The 25,644-nt window shown below is 40.6% G+C and overlaps 1 protein-coding gene across 2 annotated transcripts in view; it reads left to right on the forward strand.

Annotated features, from left to right (window-relative positions):
• Positions 1-25,644, forward strand: part of VARS2 (valyl-tRNA synthetase 2, mitochondrial) — a 1,808,135-nt gene that overhangs the window by 1,615,665 nt on the left and 166,826 nt on the right. For both annotated transcript variants that reach the window (XM_044084462.1, XM_044084463.1), the window contains exon 25: positions 16,363-16,515. In XM_044084462.1, coding sequence (XP_043940397.1) covers positions 16,363-16,515 — 153 coding nt within the window. The remainder of the gene's footprint in view (positions 1-16,362; positions 16,516-25,644) is intronic.

A 25,644-nucleotide genomic window follows, 5' to 3' on the forward strand; every position in this document is an offset into this window, starting at 1 on the left:
CATTGTTTTAATGTAAGAACTTCGGTTTATCAGCTTCAAGCTGATAGATTAGTGAATCACCTTAGTATAACTCTGATGTGTGTTTTGAAGTCCATAACGGTGGATTTGACGAACAGGCATCATTACTTCCCTACCTCTTTTTTGCTGTAAAAGAGGTGTCCCATACTTCAGTAGGATTGAACCCAGTTGTGTTACTTAATGGAATACATCCCTGAACATTGCTGGACATAGCAAAGATGGCTTTGGAGGAGTAGAAAAACCCATTTAAAAGTGTGATAGTATACTTTATAAATTTACAAGGCTGGTTAAAAATTGTTATGCCAACAGTTAAGGAACACATGCAGAAGGGCATAGTGCATAACATTTGCAACAGAGGGAGTATGATAATGCCAGCATCTGGGAGGTTAAAATAAAAGACACTGAGCCATATTTCAAGAGTTGCTCTTAGTGCAAGTCTGCCCTGATTCCTAAAGACTTGCTGTCAGTGTCATTGACGTATTTTAGTGTAAGGCCTGTTTATAAACAGGCTAACATCATGGGCCAAATTCCAAAAGATCTGCCTTACTTTAAAACAGTGGCAAATCTGTTGCATTATCCTGGACATAAATGGGGTTTCTTTGTCCATGGGTATTTTTTTGGGAACCACTGCTGTAGAGAAAACTTAACAAATTTTTTCAGAGTAGGTGTTTTGGAACTGGGCCCAAGGTTGTTACTAATGTCCTTCCATTTCACTGTTGCAGTATTCTTTACAGTAGGGATCCCTTGCTAAGGGCGGCCCAACATCTGGCCAGTATACCAAAGCCTTTAGGTTGCTAATGGTATGCTGTATATTACATGTATGCTCCCTGCATACAATGAGGGCATAAAGGTGAAGCTGGATGTACTACCCTCAGAACTTCTTTGCCGCCAGTCTGAATGCCATCTTGAATTGTCGGTCTGAACACTGATTTTGTTTGCTGTTGCACCAAGCCGTTTTCAGATAAGTGCCCCACTGGGGTTTTGTTATCTTTTTTTCCCTTTGTTTTTGTTGCTTATGGGGTTTGTCATCCAGAATGAGTAAATGCCAGTGTGGGAGACGGATTCCCCATAAAGACCATCTCGAGCAGTGTTTGTGTTGTCTAGGTGCATCTCATGACCACACGTCTTGTTTTGTTTGCCAGGCTTTCGTTCCAAAGACTTTGCATAGTCTACTTTCTTCTTTGGCCATATATTTAGAAAATAAATGTCCAAGTCTTAAGCGTTTGGCAAAAGATGCTATGGAAGGAACTTCCTGTTCCGAGGGTCAGCTGTCTGCAAAGTAAAAGGCCAAGAAAGCTAAGTCTGATTCTTCAGCTGTGCATCCTCTGCTGAACGCCTCTCTCGAGGCTAATGAAAGCCCAGAAGATTGCCAACTCCTTTGTTGAAATCTTTTGCTGCAACTGTTTCAGAGACCAGCATGGATCCAGCTTCAAGCACGTCCCTGGAGGCATTGCAGATGTCACCTTCAGATGTTCAGTGGGAACCATGGCTGATTATTACCGAAGGGCCTAGGGATGTTCCTCAGATTTTGGTTAGGGAAGAGGTAACAACTGCCATGAGAGTGTCGTACGGGGTTTTAAAAGGCTGATGTCCCTTTAAAGAAGAAACAAAAAACTAAACATCTTTCTCCTGCTCATAAGGACCATCAGAGTTTCACTCAAGGTTTGTTTAATGCTATTTGGCTTTGAAGCTTCCTCAAGGAGTTTCCAGCTCCCCCCTTGGTCTTCTACTCTTCTTGAAAGGCCTAGGGAACAGGATTCCTCTGTGGAGGAGGAGGATGATGAATCCCTTGCCTGTTCTTCCCAGATTCCTTCTCAGTTCGACTGTGGTTCTGAGGAAGAGGAGTCCACTAGTCCTGACATTCCTTTTGAGGAGATTTCCTTTGGGGAAACTATTTCCAAAATGATGGGAGTTTTTCAAATGGAATTGTGCCCAGATGTCTGATGTTCAGAAAAGGTATTATAAGCTTCTGCAAATGGATTCTCCTAGACCTTCTGATGCTCTTCCTTTTCTGGCTGCCTTGTTGAATGCCTTTTTTGTTGAATCTCAGGCTCCTGATTCTCAGCCCCTTGCTCCCAAAAAACTGATAACTTTAGTAAGATATCTGATGATTGCAAGTTCCTTTATAAGTCCCCATCAGCTAACCCTTCTCTGGTGTCTGTGGCATCTGACAAGCCATCAAAGTTAGTGCCTTCTACAAAGCTGCTTCCTTCTGATAAAGGCAATAGAACTATAGAAAGATTGGGTAAGAAGGTGTATACCTCTGCTACCCTTGCTTTTAGAGCTGTCAGTTATCAGACCCATATGACAAAATATATTTTGACTGTTCTGTCTTGGGCTTCTCAGGTTATTTCTGACCTTCCTGACTCTGAGGGGAATTCTTCTCAGGTGGATCGCCACTCCATTAAATGCATTTATGATGCAGCAGATGCCCCTTCTAGGGCTGCTGCTGCTGCTTTTGGCTGTGCACTTCAACCTTTGCCTGATGGTATTAAGGCTAAGTTGATGGATGTTCCTCTGGGTCACAAGCATTTGTTTGTAGCTGCTGCAGATTTAAGTTCTTACAGGAAAAGTGTAAGGCTTTACAAGATTTAAAAGTTATCTCTGATTTCTAGTGTACCTAAATTTCAAAGGAATTAGCATAATAAGCCAGCCTTTATTCATAGGCAGTCTTGCCCTCCTCTCAAATGTAAAAAGGGTGGTAGAAAGGCTCCTCCTGCTAAGGCTACCCAGACTCCTTTAGCTCAAAAATCTCCTTTTCCTGACAAACCAGGTGCTGCCTAACTACCCTGTTTTTCTCAGCCACATTCCTCTTTCTTTTCATCTTACTCTGTCTTATGCAAGATTCCTGGGATCTTTCCATCATTTGCCAAGGGTATATTTGGTCTAGAAATATGTTCCACCTTTCATGGGAATTCCTCAGTCCCCTCAGGAAAAATTAGCCTTTTTTTCCAGAGGTGCTTCAGGGTCTCTTGATTCAGGGAACTATTCAGGAAGTTCCCGTTTCTCAAAGAGGGAAGGAGCTTTATTCCAGAATGTTCTGGGTCCCCAGGAAAGAGAGGACTTCAAGACCCATTCTGGATCTTTCTCACTTTAACACCTTTCTGAAGGTCTCTTCCTTTCAGATGTTATCCCTTCAGACTTTGTTCTAGTTTCTCTAGACCTCAAGAATGCTTATCTTCATCTCTCTGTTCATCCTCTTTTTAGGAAGTTTTTACATTTCTCTGTTGCTTCCCGGTATTTTTGTTCTCTGGTTTGCCTTTTAGCCTCTCTACTGTTCTTAAGGTATTCACCAAATGCCACTGTTGTATCACCACAAACCAAGTTAGAAGCACACTCAGTAGTAAAAACTCTCTTTAATGAAAATGTGAATAAACACATAACACACAATATCCGTTTTCGTCATCAACTTCATCAGATGGCTAAAACATCACACACAGCCTGTTTAAATACAATTATGTCCCCACAACCTCCAATAAGAAACCAAAAACAATTAATGGTAAACTAGTGCTCTTTTTAAAATTAGAATATGTAATAAGCTACTAAAATACATAGTTACATTAAAACATTGCATTTCCCCTAAATATTATACTAGTCACATATTAAAACCATAATTTTTTAACAAGAAATATAAAACAAAAAATGTAAACTGTTGAACTATAAGAAAGACTTAGGACTCCCTCTTGTGTCAAAAGTGTGTATGTGTAATAATTAAATAAATAATTAAATAAAAATGAAATAAAATAAACCACACACAGGGTTAAGGGCTTTTAAAGTTTGGCAGATCTAAGTTTTAATACTGGCGCTAAAGATATCATATCATTTAGACCCGGAGGTCTATTGGCTTCCAAGGTTAGCTGCTAGTATAATTCTCTGTACTCCACTAGGGTCTCCCACATCCCTCCCCTCGGGTCCAAGGGAACCACCTCAAGTGCAAAAAACTGAAACCCTTTTGTTTTACAGGTCAAACTGTGTTTGTACAATGCATTGTTGTCACATTTGTTTCTAACTTCATACAGGTGTTCATAGATTCTTTGTTTTAGTTTTCTCTCAGATTTACCTACGTAAAAAGATTCACATTCATTACAGGTAACTAAGTAAATAATCCCCTTGGAATCACAGTTAACGTAGGTATTTAACTGTAATTTCTTTTTCCTAGCTTCCAAATAAAAGAAATCACCTGTTTTAAGGTAAGCACAGTAGTTACACCTCCCACATTTGTACAATCCTTTCTTCACCCTGGTTGACTTTCCTTCTTTATGCCTGTTAGAGCCCCTTTCCAACACGTTCTTTATGGTACTCCCCTTACGGTAGGTATATATTAAAGGTTCATCAAATATGTGTTTCAAATCAGAGACCTTAGAAAAGTTGTCCCATTCCCTGTCTATTATCCTTCTCACTACAGTAGACTGTCCGTCATAGGTGGTGACAAATCCTGGATTAAAATTGTTAACTGCTCCAGTCCTCGGTTTGTCATCATTGCCTTTTTCAGGAGAAGTTTTCCCCAAAATAGGGGCAAATTTATTCTTCCTTTCATCCCATACTTCTTTCAAAAATTTGTCAAACAACTCACCAGGGTAACCTCTATTTAAAAATAACTTTTAGTTTCAGTACCTCTCTTGAAAAGCATTCATCTTCTGAGGTCATCCTACACAGTCTAACTAATTGCCCTTTCATTACCCCCTTCTTCTGATGTAATGGGTGGGCACTGGTGTAATGCAAGTAAGAGTTTGAAAAGGTTTCCTTTCTGTGAATCCTGGACACAAAATTTCCATTTTTCTTCCTTATATTAATATCTAAATAAGTTAACTCTTGTTCGTTAAATTGGTAAGTAAAGTCAAAAAATTATGTTGTACCTTTGAGGTATTCCACAAATTCATCAAACTTGTTTGAATTCCCCCTCCATAAAAAACAAAGGTCATCTAAAAACCTTCCATATAATGTCCAATAACATTTAAAAGGGGACTTTAATAAATATTCATTCTCCCAATAAGTCATAACTATATTAGCATAAGTAGGGGCACAATGTGCCCCCATGGCCACTCCTTTCTCTTGTTTAAAATATTCACCTTGAAAAAAGATGAAATTATTTTTTAGTACCATCTCCATTAGTACCAAAATGGTCCTAAATTCATTGTGGGTAATTTCCTTGTATCCTATCAACATCTCCTCAAACCACTCCAAGCCTACTTGGTGTGGTATACTAGTAAACAGGTAAACTACATCTAATGTCCCAAAAGCCAGTTCATCATCATATAAATTGGGTTTTAATTTTTTCAAAAAGTCCCAAGAATCCTTAAAATTGTTAACATTGTTCAAGACTATCCCTTTCACCTTCACATCAACAAATTTAGCTAAAGGTGCTGTAATTGACCCATTTGCAGACACAATAGCACGTAAGGGAGGGTCATTAATGTCCTTGTGTACCTTGGGAATCCCAAATATAGAAGGAACCTTAGGTTTCTCAACATTTAGATAGTGGTAGGTTTTGATGTCAATAAGTCCTTCAATAAGTAAATCATTTAGAGCAACCTGTATTTTCCTATATGCTATATTAATTTCATTCAAGGAGATTCTAGAATATTTGTTAGTATCATTCAACAGTTCCATCATTTTGCCTTCATAGTTAATGTAATCCATAAGGACAACACCCCCATCTTTGTCAGGTTTCGTCACCCTTAGGTTACCATTGTTACTAAGGTCTTGTAAGACCTGATTTTCTTTCATAGTCAAATTTGAGTACACGAATTTGTGTTTCAAACTACACCTTAATTCTTTTTCTACCTTTAACTCAAAATTCCTCAACTGAGGATGTAAAGGTGGGTTAAAAGTACTAGTACGTACCAAACTATTTTGGTTAAAAGTAGTTCCCTTTCCATTAAAAAATATTTCCAAATTTTTCTTCCTTAAAAACATTTTTACATCCATTAGTAATTTAAACATGTTGGTTCTCTGTCTAGGTATAAACCCAAACCCCTTAGAAAATAAATCAAACAATCTCTTGTCAATCCCAATGTCAGCATAATTAAAAATATTGAAGTCTTTGTAAGACCATTTGTTGCCATCCTGGGTGATAACATCAGTTAGTTCCATCTCTTTTCCCTCCTTTCCTGATAACCCCATCCCCTGCCCCTGTCGTTTTTTGCATTGTACACTACAGGTTCTTTGTCCATCAGTCTTTCAGATCTCGTGAGTGGAGGGAATTCTAGACATTCTTGTTCGCTTTCTGGTACAAATACTTCGTCATTTACCACAACATCATAATGTTCTCTACCCCAACGAGACTTTCCCTGATTAGCCCAGCTTTTTGGTCTGGGGTACTGTATTTTGTTTTTATATTCTTTGGTGTCCCTCTCAATTTTCCCCACTTTCCTGTTCTGTACTTCAATACATTTGGATTCAATATTTCTAAGAAGTTTCTGATACTTAATTTTTTCTTCCTCCACTTTAAATAACAAAAGTGTTCACCCTTTCTATCTTCTCATGCAGTTTCTCCATTTCCCCCACATTGTTTTTTATAATAGCTTGCATAATGTCAAAGCCACACTGATCAAAAACTTTTAATAAATTAAAATGAAAGTCGGTTCCCTCAACATTGTTGGGGTACTTGCAGACCCTCAAACCTTTAGGTACAATTTTTAAGTCTAGGCAATACTTCAAATAAGAATTGTCCATTTCCAACTTCTTGTATTTGTGTAAATAATAGTCCAAGTCATTAAGCATGTTGGAAAAACTTCTATTACTGATAGAATTTGAAAGTTTCCTTCCAAATTCAAATTGAATGTTTAAAATGTCACTGAAATGTTTGACAGTACCTGTAGGAACAGTTCCATGAATCTGTTCTATCCCTGGGTCCAGTCGGTTGTTCCTTGCTCTAATATCCTCTAGAGGTGAATCCACTCGGTCGTGTATAAAAGTAGTGCGTGGAAAACCCATCTAAGCAGTTCAGCCCTTCGTTATCTGTTACTGAATGCTCTCCCTCATGCTGAGAAACGCCAGCGACATTGCTTCCACGCTCTCCCTCACGCTGAGAAACACCAGCAACATTCCTTCCACGAGCCTGATGTGTGTTAGCCACTTCCTGAATATGCAGTCCCGATATTGACGATAGCAGCGTTGCCGTGGATTGGCTCACGGGAGTCAGTAAACCCACTAGCTGCGTCAATTGTCCTATGAGCTTCCGAAGCTCTCCTGTTTCAAAGCCTTTCTGGCTTGATTCTAATGCCATGTCCAACAAGGTAAAATCCGCAAAGCAAAACTAGTAACCCAAAAAAAAAAGAATCAGTGGTGAAAAGGAGACCAGTAATCACTGTTGTATCACCACAAACCAAGTTAGAAGCACGCTCAGTAGTAAAAACTCTGTTTAATGAAAATGTGAATAAACGCATAACACACAATATCCGTTTTCGTCATCAACTTCATCAGATGGCTAAAACTTCACACACAGCCTGTTTAAATACAATTATGTCCCCACAACCTCCAATAAGAAACCAAAAACAATTAATGGTAAACTAGTGCTCTTTTTAAAATTAGAATATGTAATAAGCTACTAAAATACATAGTTACATTAAAACACCAAATGCCTCGCTCCTGTGATTTGTTTTTGTAGGTTAAGGAGGTTACAGGTCTTTCACTACCTAGACAATCTACTTTTTCAGGCCTCCTCTCCAGAGATTATATTGCAGCATCTTCACTTTGCCATTTTTCTCCTGCAAAGCCTGGGGTCCACTGTAAATTTCCAAAAGTCCTTCCTGAATGCTTCACAGGATCATGTGTTTCTGGGATGCAGGATCCAAACTGTTCCAGTGCTGGCATCCCTGCATCCTTCCAGGACCTTAACTGTCATTGCCTTCTTTCAGTTACTTCTCCCTCTGGCTTGAGTTACAACAGGGAATTTCTGAGAGCTCTGGGTTTCGTTGCCTCCGCCATTCCTATGCTCCTTGTAGCCAAACTCCACATGAGAAAGCTTCAGTGGTTTCTACAGTCAGTCCGACTTCAGCACTCTAATCCTCTAGATTTCGTAGTCCCTCTTCTTCCATGCCTCAAGCTGGAATTTCAGTGGTGGATTCGGCAGTTGTCACTCAATCCAACGCTTCCTTACTCCCCTCTTAGCTTCAGATGTGGGATGGGGGCGGGCTTTCTTTGGCTTTCTAAAAGTGCAGGGCCTCTGGTCGCTTCAGCAAAAGAAAGACTACATCAGTGTCATGTAATAGGTAGCTTATAGACTGTAAGTTTTCCATAAATGTGAGTGTATGCATCTGTAATATAGAAGAAAGACCTGGGAAAACAATGTAAAGTTCCCCCTTTGCCTTGTAAACTCCAAGAATAGAAGTAGTTTTCGAAGTCAGCTGCAACTCATGAGAGAGAGAGAGGGAGATGGAACAATTTTATGAATAGAATTGTAGCTCTGATTCATAAGTCCAAAAATAAAAAAATGTATTAGGTTGCATGTACTATAACATGTGATCTGATGTTGTCAGTTTTAATTCTTCTTCAACATATGAGTTTGGATCTGACTGCCATTATTCTAGCTTGTGGCCAACAACAAACTGTCAAGCTCCTTCCTTACTCATAGTGCACTACCCCTAACATCCCTCTGATCTTGTTTGCTGCTTTAGAGTTCAGATGTGGTCACCTTCAGCTCACAAGTTTTCTGTGAAAGATAAGTTATTTCTTATTTTTTCTTTCTAACTTTAACAAATTATTATTTCTTCCATTTTAATCTGGTCTCGTTTATCGACAGTTCTCATTTACTTCTAGGAAATATCTCCTTCCCTTTACCTTTTGAACTGTTTTATAACTATTAATGTAGAAAATTCCAAAGCTTTTTTGTCTTTTACCAGCCATTTTTCTCCATTATTGCGACAGTTTATTTTACAGTGTTGTTCCATTTTGGTGTCAGTGTTTTATTATTATCAATATTTCTTTTATATACAAGATTTATTATAGCTCTTTAAAATTCCATTGCTACAGTCTTGGTGTATATTGTTTAGAACTGTAGATTTTATTGTGAGTTTCTGTGGATGGGAAAGAATAAGCTGCTGATAAAGGCTTTACTGCCATCTTCTTTTTTCCAAAGCCATTGTTTGTGTCTTTCGGCTTTTCCCAGTTAGGGGTCGTCAGAGCGGAACTCCGGTCCGCTAATGATTGGCAGTCGATTTTTACGTACTGGCTTGCCAGGCTTAACGCACAACCTTCAACGAAGGAACGCCCATTCACGCATGTCGCTACACAGAAGACGCTCTGAGAATCGAACGGGAAACGTCTAACTGTGAGGCGACAACGCTACCGCAGCACCACCACCGCAGTCTTGCTGGGGCTTAATTCCTCATAAAAAATATAAAGACCAGTCAAAAGGTCTAGTTTCTTAGCTTCTCTAGTCCCTGCTTCTTTAGAACTGAAAAGAAAGAACAAAAACTACATCTGAAGCTGTCCAATTCGACCATCATTGGATCTGATCCCACAGTTCTTTAGAACTTGAACAAAAGACGAAATAAATTAATATTGAAAGGTTTATTTATTTTATTTTACATTTGTTGACTGGGAAAGTCCGACTGGATATATGTCCATTTCCAGCGGAGGCCCAGGGAGAAAAGCTCCAAATACAGTAATGAAATTTTGAAAACATAGTTATAAAGGATTTTTGACTATTAAGACTCAACTTAAACTTTAAACATAATTAATATGCATATTTTTTACAAGTACAGTCATAGAGAATAACATAACACAGAGAGTTATTACATAGCTAAACAAAAATTCTTTAGGAATAGTTAAAAAAGGGAAATAATCAAAGCAAGAGGAATCTAAAAAAAGGGAAATAATCAAAGCAAGAGGAATCCAGTACCAATAGACTTAAAAATAAGAAGCAGAAGGGAGACAGTGTCAGTCAGGATTTGAGCATGGACATAGCCATTGTGATTTTAGGAAGGTTTTAAGTTGTTGTTTGAAAAGAGGAGTGGATGCCAGGGATGTTGGTTCTCTTGGAAGTTTGTTCCACGGGATACCAATCGAGTTAGTAAATAGACACTAATAGGTTTGCTGATAACTGCCTTTTTATAAGATCATTGCTCGAGTTTGATATTAGAGGACCCTTCAAAAGGTCCAGACAGCTATTCAAATTCTTTGGCTTCATCTTCATTGTAAAAGAGAGGAAGTCTGAAAGAGTTCGGATGCAACATCTCTAAGATCTCCTCCTCATCTTTAATCCTCCTCAGATCTGACAGGTTTCATTCATTCATAAGATCCTAATTTTTTTTCGGATCCGACAGACACAGTTTTTATCTTCAGACAATAGTTATGAATCCAGAGTCCCCTAGGGGTCTTTTTGGATCTGACAGGTCTACTGTTACTTCTGCATTAGATCCAAAGTCTTATTATGGCGGCATGGAATGATTTTGGATCCAAGCTGTCCGGATCCAAAGCATTTTCAACCTTCTTTGGATCCTAAGCTTTCAGATCTGACAGACAGAAGTTTGACTCCAGGGAAACTGGGAAGTTTTTCATATCCAAAACCCCTAGGGTCCTCTTTGGATCCTAGTTTCTCCTTGGATCTGACAGGTTTTGGTTGTTACGTATACATTGGATCCTAAGTCTTAGATCTGATAGACTCAAGTCTTGTTCCAGAAAATTTGAAAGATTTCAAATCCAAGCTTTTCCAATCCAAAGCCTTTAGAACCTCCTTTGCATCTTAGGCCTTTGGCTCTGACAGACAAATTTTAACTCCAAAAATAAACTAGAAAGAATTTGAATCCAAAGCTCTAGTGCTTCTTTGGGCCATAAGTCATCCTCGGGTGTGATACGTTTGTGGTTAATTCTTCATTGGATCCTAAGCCTTCATATCTGACAGACAGATTTTATTCCTTGGAATTTGAAAGATTTAGCATCCAAACTGTTGGGATGCAAAAACCTTTAGAACCTCTTTCGGATCCTAAGTCCTACTCAGATCCAATGGGCTTGGCTCCTGTGCTGATTACTTCCTTAACTTCCAATTTTCACTTCTTGCTCAACTTTTTTTCAGTATGTGGATAAGATGATGTGAAATTTTCTGCAGCTCATATCCAGATGGGGATCTTTCCAATTCCACCCTTTCATGGATTTGTGCATCTGCTAAGTCTAATTTGCCCCTTTTTTCCTACCTGGCCAGTGGTACCCCCCCCCCAAGGGGTTCGGAATTGGTTTAAAGAAAGGTACCCTCATTCACTCTTTAGATATACCTGTCTGTCTCTCTCTCTTTAGATACCCTCAGATCAAAGTGGGACTGGAACACCAGCTCTAAGAGTTTTTTGGTTCAGTCTGGACCTTTTGCCTTCCATCCTTGAAAGCTCTGGTTCTGAGTAACAGAGGGGAGTTTTTCCCTGGTTACGTCATTTTTCTCTTACATGGTACCCAGGACCTATTTTTGGATTCTACCCACTTGTACCACCTAAACAGGTGTTCAATCCTAAAGTATCTTTTAAGAGGCTACAAACAGATTTGATTAAAGGACTATCTAATTCACTTTCTAGAACCAAAATTGCTGATGCTCATCTTCAGTAGTCTCTGTCAGGCTATGCTATAGATGATATCCTGCTCATCCATGAGGTTCATCTTGCATATTGCAGAAAGCATCTATAGTGCTGCGGATTCAGGCATTTCCATCAGGAGACATGCCTGGATGAGCCTCACAGATTCTGTGCTGTCTTTCAAGTCATTTTTCATCAGTGCTACAGGTAAGGACGTAAAGACCCTGTCTTCTGTGGCCGCTCTTTTTTTCTGTTCCTTCAAGTTTTTTTTCCTAGTAATCAATCAGGTGTTCTAGGTATGTTTTACAGGAAGTCTCAGGGTCCCTTAAAGGAGACATGCAAAGGTAGTTCTCCCCAAGTCACAGGAGGGAGTGACAATAGCTGACCCCCCCCCCCCCATGGCAGAGGACTCTCAAAATTCTGAGAGTCTAGAGATACTTCTGTTAGACCCTACTAGCGCTCCTGAAAGGAGACCTCATTGCCCTCCTGTGTAGACAGTTAATCTCTTATCTTTACACCAGGAAGCATGGCTAATCATAACAAAGGATGCTTTCTTGCAGAGACTTTGTTGTTGAGATTATATCATTCCTTTTTTCCTTTCCACCTCCATTAATCAAGAAGCAGCTTAGTCATCCAGAACTTCCCTCTAGACCAATAGAATCTGTAACTGACTCAAGATTCTTCTAGTGACTAAATAAAATAGGATACTGGTGATCGATTTTAAGTCTGTGTTTTTCACAATTCTGTTTGGCACACTAAGTCCTAATTAGTCTTGGTTCAGTCCAATTTCCTCCTCCTGAGCAGGACATCTGAATGAGATCGATTGACCTTCATAATTAATACTATCACATACAATGAATAGATGATCCAGGAAGTAGTTAAAATTTAGGCTGAGTGTCGGTCAGTACCAATTCAGAGTCCAACCTTTTGGCATAACCACAGCCACCAGGTTGTTCACCAAGTGTATCGCAGTACTGGCATCTCACTTAACTTTGCAAGGATCCCGCACATTTCCATTTTGGGACTACAGCTTGTTACCACTCTGACCAAGTTTTTACTGGTAGAGATTTGAGGTTAAGTGCATCCTTGAATTTCTAGCCAGTTTAGCAGTTTTGGGATATCCATCAATAGCAACAAGCCCCAATCATAACTGACCTACACATTAGAGTTTATAGAAACAGTTTTTCAACATGGTGTATATCCTAGCATCATTACCTCTGTACAGAATACAAACAGTAGCTCAGAAAGTAATTGGTGGTACCAAAATATCAGCAGGATTAATTCTGTAAGTTCAGGGGTCAATGCCAACAACAATAGTCCTGCTTCTTTACCAAGAATAGATGCTGCGAACACAATGGTAAACTCACTCTCTCTCAACCGATGTTGATAAAGATAATAACTCAGGCAAAGGTTATCTTTCCGGGTGATTGCAGTCAAAACAACTGTACTAGCCTGTCATTTCTTCTTTCTCTGCCCAAGGCCACAGTGACCATTGATGCTTCCTCGATTGGATGGAATGAAGAGTTCCTGGGGAATACAGTCCAGGGCATTTGGGCCCCTGAAGAGGCCAATTTACATATTCTGAAGCTGCAGCAGTGGGCAATTTTCTTCCAATTGCTTTATAATTGTAGCCCATTTTCTGAGGAAGTTCAGCTTGATAGCTATTAACGTGAGCAAGTCTTACTTCCTTACAGCTTGAGTCTCAGCAACAAAGTGACGGACATGGTTTATTTGTTTTTCATTCAGTTATCATAAGAACAATTTTTTATTTTGTGCCCAGGAGTACAGACTTGAGGAAAATGAAACTGCATATTTAAATGGAAGAAACAGTTTATGCAAACCAAACTAAACATGTACAACAACAACAAGGTGGAAAAATATAAAGTTTGATAGGCACTCTTACAGTGCATCTTAATAAAGATTACTTCAGAAAGCAGCCATGTTGAGTAACAAGCCATCCTCACAGTACCTTAGTGACCTCTCTTTTTCTGTACACACCTTCAGTTTTAGATCTGTCTACAGAATGTCTGTCTCACCTGATGGGCATGATTCATCCACACATCACTAGTCTAAAACTGACTGTGTTTTTTCTCATTATATTGATAGTCAGGCAACCTATGCTTTCTTTTTCGCCCATCCGTTCCATTCTGTTACTTTTGCATAACAACTCTATATGAGGAATCTCTACAGAAATTTATGGAGAAGGTTTTTTCTTTGTTGAGTAGAGCAGAATCAGGTGGAACCTTTTCCAGCTCCCAATACATTGCTTCCTTGAATTTCTAGCCAGTTTATTTTAAGAGAGTGCTCATTTATTGAATGTCTAACTTCTACTCACAACCTTTCTCAGATTTCTTTGTTGATTTTCAGAATTCGCCTCTGACTTCCTCTAAACTTTGCAAAGCATTTATAATGGTTTTCTTCTATTTAGACCTCTTTGCAAAGATCCCACACTACCATGGGATATACAGTTGGTACAGCAAACTTTGACACAGTCGTCTTTTCAGACTATAGCCAAATGCAATCTAAAATTCTTTACCTGCAACACTGTCGTTTTCGTTGCATTTACTTCTGTTGGATAATGTCAGAATTTCAAACATTATATTCTAAGTCTCCATCTTGTTTTTCCTCATTGATAAGCACATTTCACAATCTCAATGCTTCCTCCCTACTGAGGGCAATGTCCGAATCCAGCATTAAGCAACCATATTAACCTGCCATTATTTTTTTCTCAGACTTTCCAAATAAAGGAGAGTATATACTGAGCTTACTAGATGTTTATAGATAATGGTGTTTCTACCTGCACAGAGCTAACAATTTAGGAAGACAGACCAATTCTTGACTTGCTTGATGTATCACAAAATGGAGAAATTGATCACAAACGTAATTATAACCAAGTGGTTGACAAATTATATTCTGTCTGTCTTCACTAAATTGAATCTCCCCCTAGCAAACCAATACAGGCTCTTTCAACTATACTGATCACTTCCACTATATTCCAGTCTAGATTATGCATGTAGTCTAGTTATGGAACAGCTACTTGGTCAAATCCTAATACCTTTATCTTTCATTACAAATTGGAGCCAGTGTCAAGAGGAGAGACCATTGCCTCAACTGTAGCCAGGAATATCCTTCACTAAAATCCGCCCGGGAATTTAAATAGCGGGGAACTCTGTTCCATATATTGAGGAAGAAAGAAAATTGACAAATCAGATAAAGAAGTTATGCACTTACCATAATGTTCCATCTGTGCTGTCCATTTTCACTCTTCCTCAGTTCTCCTCCACCCCCATTTATTACAAGTGAATTCTGGAGGAGTGAAATTCTTAGGGCACCACACTTCCTGTGTGCCGAACTGTAACTATGACAGTTCTTTATGTTCTTCATGTCAAGCTTCAAACAAGATCTGAGGGATGTTAGAGGTGGTGCGTTGTGGGTAGGGAAGGAGCTCGAGAGTTTGTTGGTGGCCACGAGCTAGAATAATGGCCTAGTTGGATCTGAGTATCAGATCAATACCCTTGCACTGATAAAGACTGAAAATGGACAACATAGATGAAATGTTATGCTAAGTACATAAACTTTTTATACAGCTTGGCTGAAAACACCACTCTGTGCAAGATGACAGGTGCAGTTTCTTTTTGCAAGTATTTAAAATTAGTTGATTTACATTACTAGGTTTGTGTTGAGCTATTTTTTGATAATTTTTGGTATTCATCACATTGACTACTATTATACAGTCCATTTTTTCCACTTTGGGAAGAGTTTTTTCAGTTGCAGTTGCCGTATCCCTGACATCCTTCTTGTGGCATCATTTTTGGGTCTACCATTTCCCCTATTACCGTTTTGCATGCATGAATACCATAATATTTATGGAACTGATCCTTGCCTGTCCACATCAGAGATATCTAACTTCAGTTTTTGAACCAAGTCATGTGCCTCTCCTTTTGTCTCCATTACCACCTAAGTCTGTCATATAGATGATGTAGAATTCCCTTCTGGTTCTGGAATGTGATAGAATGTGGAGGTGTCAGATATAGGTGGTGGCTCAAGGGGTGGTGTATAGTTCATACCTATTACTTCTCTTGCTAACCCTTTATACATAGCGATACTCTGTGTTAAGAAGGATACTTAGCTCATCATATGCATTTGCTGATAGTTACAAGATTTCATTTGTTGAGAGTCCTACTCACTATTCCCTTTCTTTACCAGGGGCACTGCAACAGTATCAAATGTTATTCCTTCACTATTAGAGACCAGGTCTCTTGACCCTCCATCATATTCCTGTCTGACCTTCTATCCATCACCAAGGCCTTCCACTCAACCCTGATTAGAGGCAGCATGGTCAGTTGTACTGCTTTAGTGCTGTTTTCCTAGCTTGGAATAGAATATCATTTGGTTATGAGAGCTGTGTCACTGCAAGTGGAGTTTGCAGAGTTACAAGAAGTACAGTGGTCCTGACTAGACACATCTTATGGGCAGTGGAGGTACACTGCCAATGAATATTATTCCTGTTTCTGCATAGCAAGCATCAACAGTACATGCTTCTTCTTAACCATAGTTTGCGGTTCCTGACTTCATGCCTAGGAAGTTGCTTGATACTGCCAGTGTTGCACATTGCCTGGTTCCATGTCATGGTCACCACCCCCATTCTTCGGTAGACTGCCATGTTCACTTAATTGAGCCTTTATTTGTTAGTGGGGCTGTTAATAGTGCCAAGGATATTGCATTACATACCTTTTGGTAACACTACTTTCCCAGTTTCTTTACTACCGCATTTTCATCTAATTTGCATTTTTTCTGGGCAGTGAATCTTATTTCCTTTTTTATTTTCCTTTCTTTCTGACAGCTCTGTCTTGACTCTGCCATTGATCGTTGGATCTGTAGCAGGCTTCACCATGCAGTCTCAGTGTGTAACCATGGTTTCCAGCACTACAACTTCCATGCTGTCACCAAAGCTGTCCACAGTTTTTGGCTTCACAGTTTGTGTGATGTTTACCTGGTGAGTTTTAGCACAGAATTTATGTAGTTTGATTTTACTCTGCATGTATCAGCCATTTGAAAGTGCTTCTCTTTCATCTGGTACTGTTTACCTTTCACTCATTTTATTTTATTGGTTTGCTGAAAAAAAAATGATTGCTTTACAGGAATAAAGGTATACTGAGAATGAATATCTTTTTTTCAAACATCTTTATTAAATTTTCACATGTAACAAAGGCAATCTTACATTTATATAATTGAAAAACGTACAAAATGATACCACTTTAGTTGGAAACAGTTTACATCACAGACACCAATGAAACAACTGTAGTTGCAAACATTATAGATCACTTATAAACCAGCTAGTCATTATCAGTTAAACATTATATGTCTCATTCAAAAAGAATGGGCAATGTCTTGATAATGCTTTCAGAAGGTAATGTATACAAATATAAATTCTCAGCAACACATGAATCTTCCAAGCAAATATGTAATGATAGTACTTGAGCTTTAACATTTTGCAAGCCATTTAGTCAGATCCATATTGTATGCATCAGCCTCACATGGTGTGCTGTCTTCAGTGAAAAAAAAAAAGAAAAAGTATATATTTTATTATTTCATGAAATTAACTTCTAGTCTTTTTTTTAACCTAAAGTCTGTTTCATGACATGGAGATTTATGTGGTATAGTTTAAATGTAATCTTGTGAAGGTTTGTGTGTCTTCAGGGATTTTTCTTTGGCAGTATGCATTTCTGTTTCAGTTTGTTCGCAATAGTAATAGTAAGTGCCAGTATAGAACATTAGTAAATCATCCAGGTAATATGAACAGCTGCCATATATTTAGCAGCAGTACTATACTTTGCTGTGTTGTCCAGAAAAAGTCTACAGTCAGTCATAACCTCTTTTTGCATGACCTACACAGACATTAGTCTATTTGTTTAGGACTTAAAACTGCTCCTACCCCCTGGGACACGCATAGCATTTTTTGTAGGTAATATAGTTTAGTGGTGGTTATCACGCATTTGTTTGTGATGTACACAGTAGTTGTTCCCTGAAAACACTTGCTGTTTTTCTTTAGGGTAATAGAGTTTAGTGGTTACCTGCTTGGAGGACTGTCATGAGGTAAGGATAGAGTTTAGTGGTATCTATCAGTGTTACGTCTTGAAGCACCATCTTGAGCTGGTGATGGAGTGTAGAGTGCATTCATTGTCCCATTACACGAGCCTTCCTCAGTTTTGCTGTTGGCTGTAGTAAAACTGATTGATATGGTAAATTTTGTTGAATGCTGTTTCAATGAGAAAAAAATTATTTGCAACCTTGCGTGAAGTGAGGGGACAAACCAACCCCCCCCCCCAGCCCTTCTGTAGCATAACATTCTCTGAGGTTACACAGCCTTGCAGAAGTTTGTAAAATTCGGTAGAATTATGTACTAACTACAGGTTTCAAAAATTGTACATTTTTCCATAACTGACCATTCTTGCAGACTTTGTCTTTTATGTTGAAGAATCACTTAGCTGATACAGCAGTCAGAACCTCCCTGTATTTACATATTCTGGAATTGGCATTATATTTCCATCACATACTTAGGGCTGCATCTCGATATTAGTCCAACAATAAACAGTTTTGCATAAATCTTGCAACCATAACATGTTCCTCAATTTCTTCTTGCTGTGGAACTTAATTGTCTGTATACCTAATCACTAGTTCTATTATTGTATGTCTTTTTTTCAGATAGTAGTCATTTTCAGTATCCATTTTGAAATTCTTCTCCACTTCTTCATGTGTCAAGCATGAGTTGCCCAAATGTAGTAGGTTGTAGTACATCCTCCTTCAGGACACCAGTACCCACTGTGTCTTTTGCCTGTCCCATCAGTATAATTACCTGACACCGTCCTTCATATCTTAAGCTTAAGGCAGCTTTAAGACAGTATACCTGGCTCCTCAAAGCCTGTCTTCTTCAGTAGAGAAACTTCAAGGACAAGAGTAATCAAGAACCACTTCTGCTTCCTCCTCTGACCAGCAGGCCAGACTATGAGGTGAGAATGGTAAGGCTCCACAGGATCTAGAGACTAGCATGGCTGGTTCCTCCCACAAGGAATGGGAAAAGGAGAGACTTGCCAAGAGAAGCTCTTCAGTTCATAAGAGCTGCAGTGGTTGTGGAATAAGTCATCTTATGAGAAGTCCTGGGATCATTCATCCTGCTACTAGGACAGACATGAGTGCCAACTATGCAATTATCCCACAGGCACAGCCTGCATAGTGGATAAAGGCTGTTGGTGCAGTAGATGCTGCTTATGGCTTTCTTCTTCTTCCACTTCCTCACTTATCAACAGGAGACACAATAAATGATAGGAGAAACCTCCTCGAGCCCATTTAACTACACATTTAAAACAGCGAGAGAAGGTAGGCTTCCTTCTTTTCTGGATAAAAGGAGTTGGGTATGTGTGTTGGCCAGGTGAGTAGACTGTCATAGGATCATAGGAGGTTACTAGGCTAATGGCCCTGGGGCCCTTACAAGCCTAGCCAAGAGTTTATCCCCAAAAAATAAACCTCAGTCAGCACCTGTTGCCCCTGTCACTGAGGGACAAAGGTGGAACCCATGGGACAAATTTGTGGTTTTCCATCCACTCATCAAGGTTGTGCTTGAAGAGAGTCAGCAAGGTACTCTGTGTGACATGTATGCAAATAAGGCAGCCTCTGGGAGACAAACCTGTCTCTCCAGCAGGTTTTGTTGATGTTGCATATTAGATTTAGGCCTATCAAGCGGGTAATGCATGAGGAGTTAGACTTATGGATATGGAGCATCTCTAGTAGGGCAGGGTCTGATATTACCTTGTAGGCGAGACACAAATCACCTCTGAGCAATCTGTATGATACAGAGTAAAGTGATAGTAATTTGAGCCTGTCCACATAAGACAGGTATTGGAAGCCATGGATTCTCTTTGTGAGGTATTTCAGTGGCCTTTCCAGTTGGTGCAGGTGTTTGGAGAGGTACATACCAAACTGGGCATTATACTCAATTATAGGTCTAATGAGGGAGGAGTACAGAGAGGTAATAACTTCCTTTTTTCTGGATGCATTCCCTTTATTTATGAGATGAACCAAGTAAAAGGCTTTTCTGACTGCTGCCACCACTTGATGGCTGAATGTGAGATTGTTGTTAACCTGAGTTACCGAGGTCTTTCAAAACGGGTTGTGTGCTTAGTGGGTTGCCATTGATGTGATAATCAGTAGGGACTGTGTTTTTGCAGAATGGTATGATGATACTTTTTTTGTGTTTAACTTAAGGCCATGACTTTGGCACCAGTTATTTGTAGCTGTGAGACTCTCTTGCAATATGTTAGTGTCATTTGGGGAGTCAGCGACGGCACCCAACTTAGTCATCCACAAATTTGGTCAGCCACAGGCCCTTGGTCTTTGCCTGGACCTCTGAGAAGTAGATGCCAAACCGTAGGGGTCCCAGAACAGATTCCTGGGGAACACCACTAGTGACATTTCTGCTGTCGGAAGTGGTGGTGCCTATTTTGACCTTGTGGGTCCTATCTGTGAGCCAGTTGGCCACCCATCTGACGAGATAAGGATTAACACCAAGTTGTGTTAGCTTTTCAGTGATGCCCAAATGGGGAATTTTGTCAAAGGCCTTGGCCAGGTCAAGGTAAGCTGTATGTACTGACTTTCCCTCATCCAGGACCTTGGTAACAGTTTCAAAGAAGTCATCTAGGTTCAGTAGGCAAGATTTGCCCCAGATGAATCCGAATTGGGTGGGGTTGAGTGTTTGGAGATTGCCTATGTCCTTGTTTATAAGATCCATAATAATACTCTCCATGGCTTTACAGATCACACTTGTCAAGCTAATTGGGCAATAGTTTCCCGGGTCAGTAGTGTCACCACCTTTGTGCAAGGGGATGACAATGGCAGTTCTCCACTCTACTGCAATGAAGCCTGTAATTAGGATGTGATTGAATAGGGTGCTCAGTGGCAAAGCTAGTTCTTGCTGGAGATGGTGCAGAATACAGCCTGGGATATTATCAGGTCCCATGGAAGTTATGTTCTTTGCCTTGGATAGTGCCTTTAACACTTGATCTATGGAGATGTGAGGTGTGGGACAAGTATTGGGGATGTCGACTGGGCCTTTGGGGGGAGATAAGGGGGGTGAAGTTTGCCCTGAACCTATCAGCTAGTAGGTTGGCTAAGTCAGCAGGATCAGTGTAAGTGGGTACCATTAAGTACTAATTCAGAACAAACTAGGGCTTTCCCATGGAGGTTCCTAACATAACTGAAGAAGGACTTGTGGTTTCCCTTTGTTTCAGAGGTTATGGCAAAGGAGGGAGATTTTCCGATTTGGAATTTGTTCCTTTTTACTCTTGGACAACAGATTCTTCCTTTTGTTGCAAAGCCTGTTGATAAAGGATGCCTACCAGACAGGTTTGTGTTTCCTTGAGGAGCAGGTTTTAGTTCTTTTGGGTGTGAGTCCATGCAGTTGTACAGATGCTTGTATACTGCACTGGTGTACTGTTCAGCATAGTTGTCTGCATCCTCTGAGGGTGGCGGTGGTGGTGTGAAGCTGCTGATACCCTCCCTTAGGTGGGTGTAGTCAGCTTTTGAGAAGTTTTTTAGCCTGGTTACAGCTGGAGAGGGGTTGGGTGGGATAGAAACTTTGAATGAGACAGACTTGATGATCTGATCTCATCAGGGAAGAACATACTATGGGTGTGGTGCAGTTGTCACCCATGTTGGTGAGAACCAAGTCCAGTATGTTATCTCCCCTTGTGGGGGAAGAGACCAGCTGGTCCAGTGCGTTAAAGTTGATGAGGTCAAGAAATTGTTGGGTGAGTGCATTAGTGCAGGAATAGTTCACCCAGTCTATGGTGGGGTAGTTGAAGTCACCAAGGACCAGGGTGTTAGGGGGTACCTTGATGGAGTCAGGTAGGTGGAGTGTGTGTCCTGAGACATGGAGGGGGTCTGTAGCTGGCTGTAACTTGGATGGGTGTCTTTCCAACTGTGAGTTGCACCTGGAGTAATTCCATTGCATCATGCTGGTAAGCCAGTCTGGAGGTGTGCCTGTCTTTAATGAAGATAGAGACTCCACCACCCTTTGTCTTTCCAACCTCATTTTGGGGTCAGAAAGTGTGGAATGAGGTATAGTCTGGTAAGGCTGGGGTGCCCTCTGCAACTCTGAACCAAGTTTCTGTGACTGCACAGACATCGGCATCTTCCAGTATGAGGAGAGTCTCCAGTGAGTGCATTTTCAGATTAAGGGTCCTAGCATTGAGCCGCATGACCTTCAATTTGCTTTTTGACAGATCTTTCATATTGGAAGACTTGTCTTCGGGACATAGCCTAAAAAAGGCACAGTGGGGGAGGCAAGAGCCTTGGCCAAGATCCAGAACCCCAGGGTGACAGGTATAAGCCATCTCTGGCAAAGCAGCTAGGCCTGTCAGCCATGTCATCCCAGGCTGACAGATACTGGATCACCTTGGAAAGACACCAGAAACTAAGCCAATTGTTGAAGTCAATCATTTTTTGTTGGTATTGTGGCATCATTCTTGGTGAAGGTAGGATGCTGCTCAGGGCTAGGGTCACACCTGCCTGGAGTGCATATTCTGAGAGGTCAATCCTCTCTCTCTTCATATAGTTCAGGGAGGTACATCTCAAGTCTTTCACACCAACATGGACAATGACAGAGTCATAGTTGTACCTGTTGTGGAGAGACTTAAGTGCATGCATGATGTGGCGGATTCTAGTGCCTGACAAACAGCTGACTGTGACCGTCTCCTTGATGAGCCTGGTGAGGGGGACATCAGTGTCTCTCACTATTGAGCTGCCAATGACTAGTATGTTTGGTTTATTGTTATGCCTTATGGGCTGCATTGGTTTATTCTTATGCCTACTGGGCTGTGTTTGTGCGACACTGGTGTGTTGACTACTTTGTGTGATGTGATTAGCATTCTGTGTGGAATGTTTGTGAGTGTGTTTCGGGAGTCTCTGTTGTTTAGGTAAGTTTTTGTTGAAGACCCCTGCATAGGTGGGTATGTGGCTATGTGATGTGGGAGGTGTGGTGCTTGTACTGGCAATCTCTTCTTTGTCAGGAGTACTTACTGATGTAGATGCATCTCTCGCAAGTAGAAAAAGTATGTACTAGGAGAAGGGGACTTCCGTGAACATGAGGCAGTTGCTACACTGTCTCAGTATGCCCATGTTTACCAGGCTGGCAGGGGAAACTGCCCCAAAGGACCAGTCTGATGCTGTCAATTTTCATTCTTTTCTTAACCTGTGGGTTTGGTTCCAATCTTCAGAACTGACTCAGCTGCTACCATAGCTTGTGGTAACCAAAAAACTCGCGAGCTTCTCCCTTACCCACAGTGCACCTATTCCAATTACCTTAGATCTTGTTTGCTTCTTTGCGACTTAGACATGGTTTCCAGTGGTTTTGAAGAGATACTTTTTTATTATTTCCTTTAAAACTTTAAGAAAACCTGTTAAAATCTTTCTTCTTTATCCCTTTCTTATCCCTTCTGTAACAACTTTGTTTTGAACCTTAAGTCCCTATCCCTTTTCTGTTTTAAAACCTCTCTTTACAGTTTTTGTACGTTAGATAGTCTTTGAATACTGTTGCTAGCAATCTCTTTCTTTACACATTGGTGTAGTCTGATAATTATCATTGTTGATAACTTCTTTCCTGTTTCCTTTTAGTCTTTAAAGAAAAAAAAGGTTTTAGTTTCTTATTCTTTTTCCCTTTTTGTGTTGCATCTTCCTGTTGTCATATGAGTGCTTGTGTGTGTGTGTGTGTGTGTGTGTGTGTGTGTGTGTGTGTGTGTGTGTGTGTGTGTGTGTGTGTGTGTGTGTAAGAGAAAGGCCCAGCTGGGTTTAAACTCTGTGAGAATTGTGGTTATAAAATCCCCTACTCTGACTTACTCTTTGCGTGTACTATTTGGGACCCCTCCATCTTCAGGAGGACTGTTCCATCTGCCATTCCTTTAGTCACAGAGCTCTTGTTGAGAGAAAAGATAAATTGATCTTAAAAGGCTAATTCCATCTTCTTTTGGTGAAGCTATATGTGAAACCTCTGAAAAGTTAAAGGACAAATCTGACCTTCCCTAGCCCTTCCTTCTCTTCCTCCTCCAGGTTTTCAGAGAAGGCTAAGAAGAAAAGTGCTTTGCTTCTGACATCTCCTTCAGTTCCAACAGCTAATAAATCTAAATCTTCAGTTCCAACCTCTTTATCATAACCGACTTCAAAAAAAGTCAAAAACTTTGGCTCTGACTGATCTGTTAAACCCAAGAACAGAATCTAGTCCTTCATCAGAACCGACACTTTTGTCTCGGAAGATACAAGAAAAAAAGACGTGTTTTGATGCTGAGATCCTCTGATCTGATACCACAATTACAGGATTCGACGAAAATCTTTCTTCTGAGAACAGCTTATTTAGCCTCCATTGATCCTTTTCTAGAGGGACTTCCATCAATGTTTTTGGAGAGGCCTAAATCGCCATTTGTGATGTCAGCCCATTCCTGTAAAAGTCTAACTGAAGACAATGTGGAGAGACTGGTGAGAAGAATTCTTTGGGTGCAAGGTATGATAGGATCCACCTTGGTTCCTACCCCAATCCATTCTTCAGTTATTCCCCCTTTACTTCTTTCTCTAACTTTACTTGAAGGCTTAGAGTCTATGATTCATAGGCAGGTTCATAGGTAGGTACTAGGCTATCAGCCCTAGGGCCCATACAAGCCTAGCCAAAAAATGTACCCTGGCTTTCGCCAGCCAAGAAAATTATTTTCCTGTGCCCCTGTCAAGCAGAGCCACAGAAGTGATCCCTGGGGTGAATTTCCCATCCAATCATCAAGATTTTTCTTGAAGAGTGCTAATGAGGAGCTCTGTTTGACATAGATAGGTAGTCTGTTCCAGAGTACAGGAAGTCTCTGGGACAGGAATCTATCCCTCCAGCATGTTCTGTTTATTGTGGTGACAAGGTTTAGGTCCCTAGAGCGTGTAGCTCGGAGGGATTGGGATTTCTTTAAGTGGAGCATGTCCAACAGCTCTGGGTTTGACATAGCTTTTTATGTTAGGCAGAGATCGCCCCTGAGTAGGCGATATGCGATGGAGTAAAGCTGTAGTTTTTTGAGACGGTCTGCATAGGGCATCTGTTCCAAGATACCCAGTGCCATCTGCATTGGATCCGAAGATATCCTTGTCTTCAGAACCGATTATCAATCTGAGCTCTTCAGTTCAGTCAGAACTGGACACCTCTCTGGGCCATATCTTTCCTATTGGTTCCAAGGGGCTAGAATTGACTCCTATGTTTTCAGAGCCTTCTCTGCACCTCAGAGCTTTGGCACAGATCAGCTCAGCTCTGACTTCTGCTTTGAGTGGGATCTCTTCAGAGCATGAGGTGACTTCTGTTCCCAGGCCTACCATTTTGGATCCGGGGTCCCTCCCTTCTCTGGGATGGATCACTTTTTGAGGTTATGGAGAGCTGTGACTGTAGCAATCAGTCAGTCTGCCCCTTCCTACGTGGAACACACATCCCTGTCAAGCCTACATTCAGAGTCTCACCCATTGCCTCCACAAGGACAGCAAGTCCCAAAACCTCAGGAGTACCAAAAGGGAATGCCTCTTTTTCTGATACTTCCCCAGGTCATTCCACTAAGGAGGTCCCTAAGAAGACGACGTGCAAGAGGAGGCACTTGGATTCCCCAGAAAAATCTATCACAGAAGACAAGGACTTTGATGAGGGTGAAGGATCCCCAAGATCACTTCCTGATGATGTCTCCTTTGGAGACATCCCTGAAATCTTAAAACAGAGAGGTGATTGGAAGTCCAGCAATCATTTGTCTGAGGAGTTGGTGTACCTGCAGGCTTTTGGTACCCTCACATCTACCTCCTGGGTAGCTCCACCCACCAATGAGCTTATTGAGTTGATCTCTCGGCAGGTATCGAAGGACACTGACACCATTGAACCCATTCCCTGGAGACCTGACAGAATTATCACTGCACCAGAGGATGAGGAATTCTTGTCAAAAGGTTTGCTTGTTGATGCCATGGTCATAGTGGCAGCAACAAAAATGAACTAGCTGAGAAAGTTTCCTCTATCCATCCACCCAACAAGGAGTCTCAAGCGATGGATAAGTTTGGGAAACAGGTCTATGCTTCA

The sequence above is a fragment of the Protopterus annectens genome, chromosome 9.part0 (genome assembly GCF_019279795.1).
Source record: "Protopterus annectens isolate FY-2018-M chromosome 9.part0, PAN1.0, whole genome shotgun sequence".
Lineage (NCBI taxonomy): Eukaryota > Metazoa > Chordata > Ceratodontiformes > Protopteridae > Protopterus > Protopterus annectens.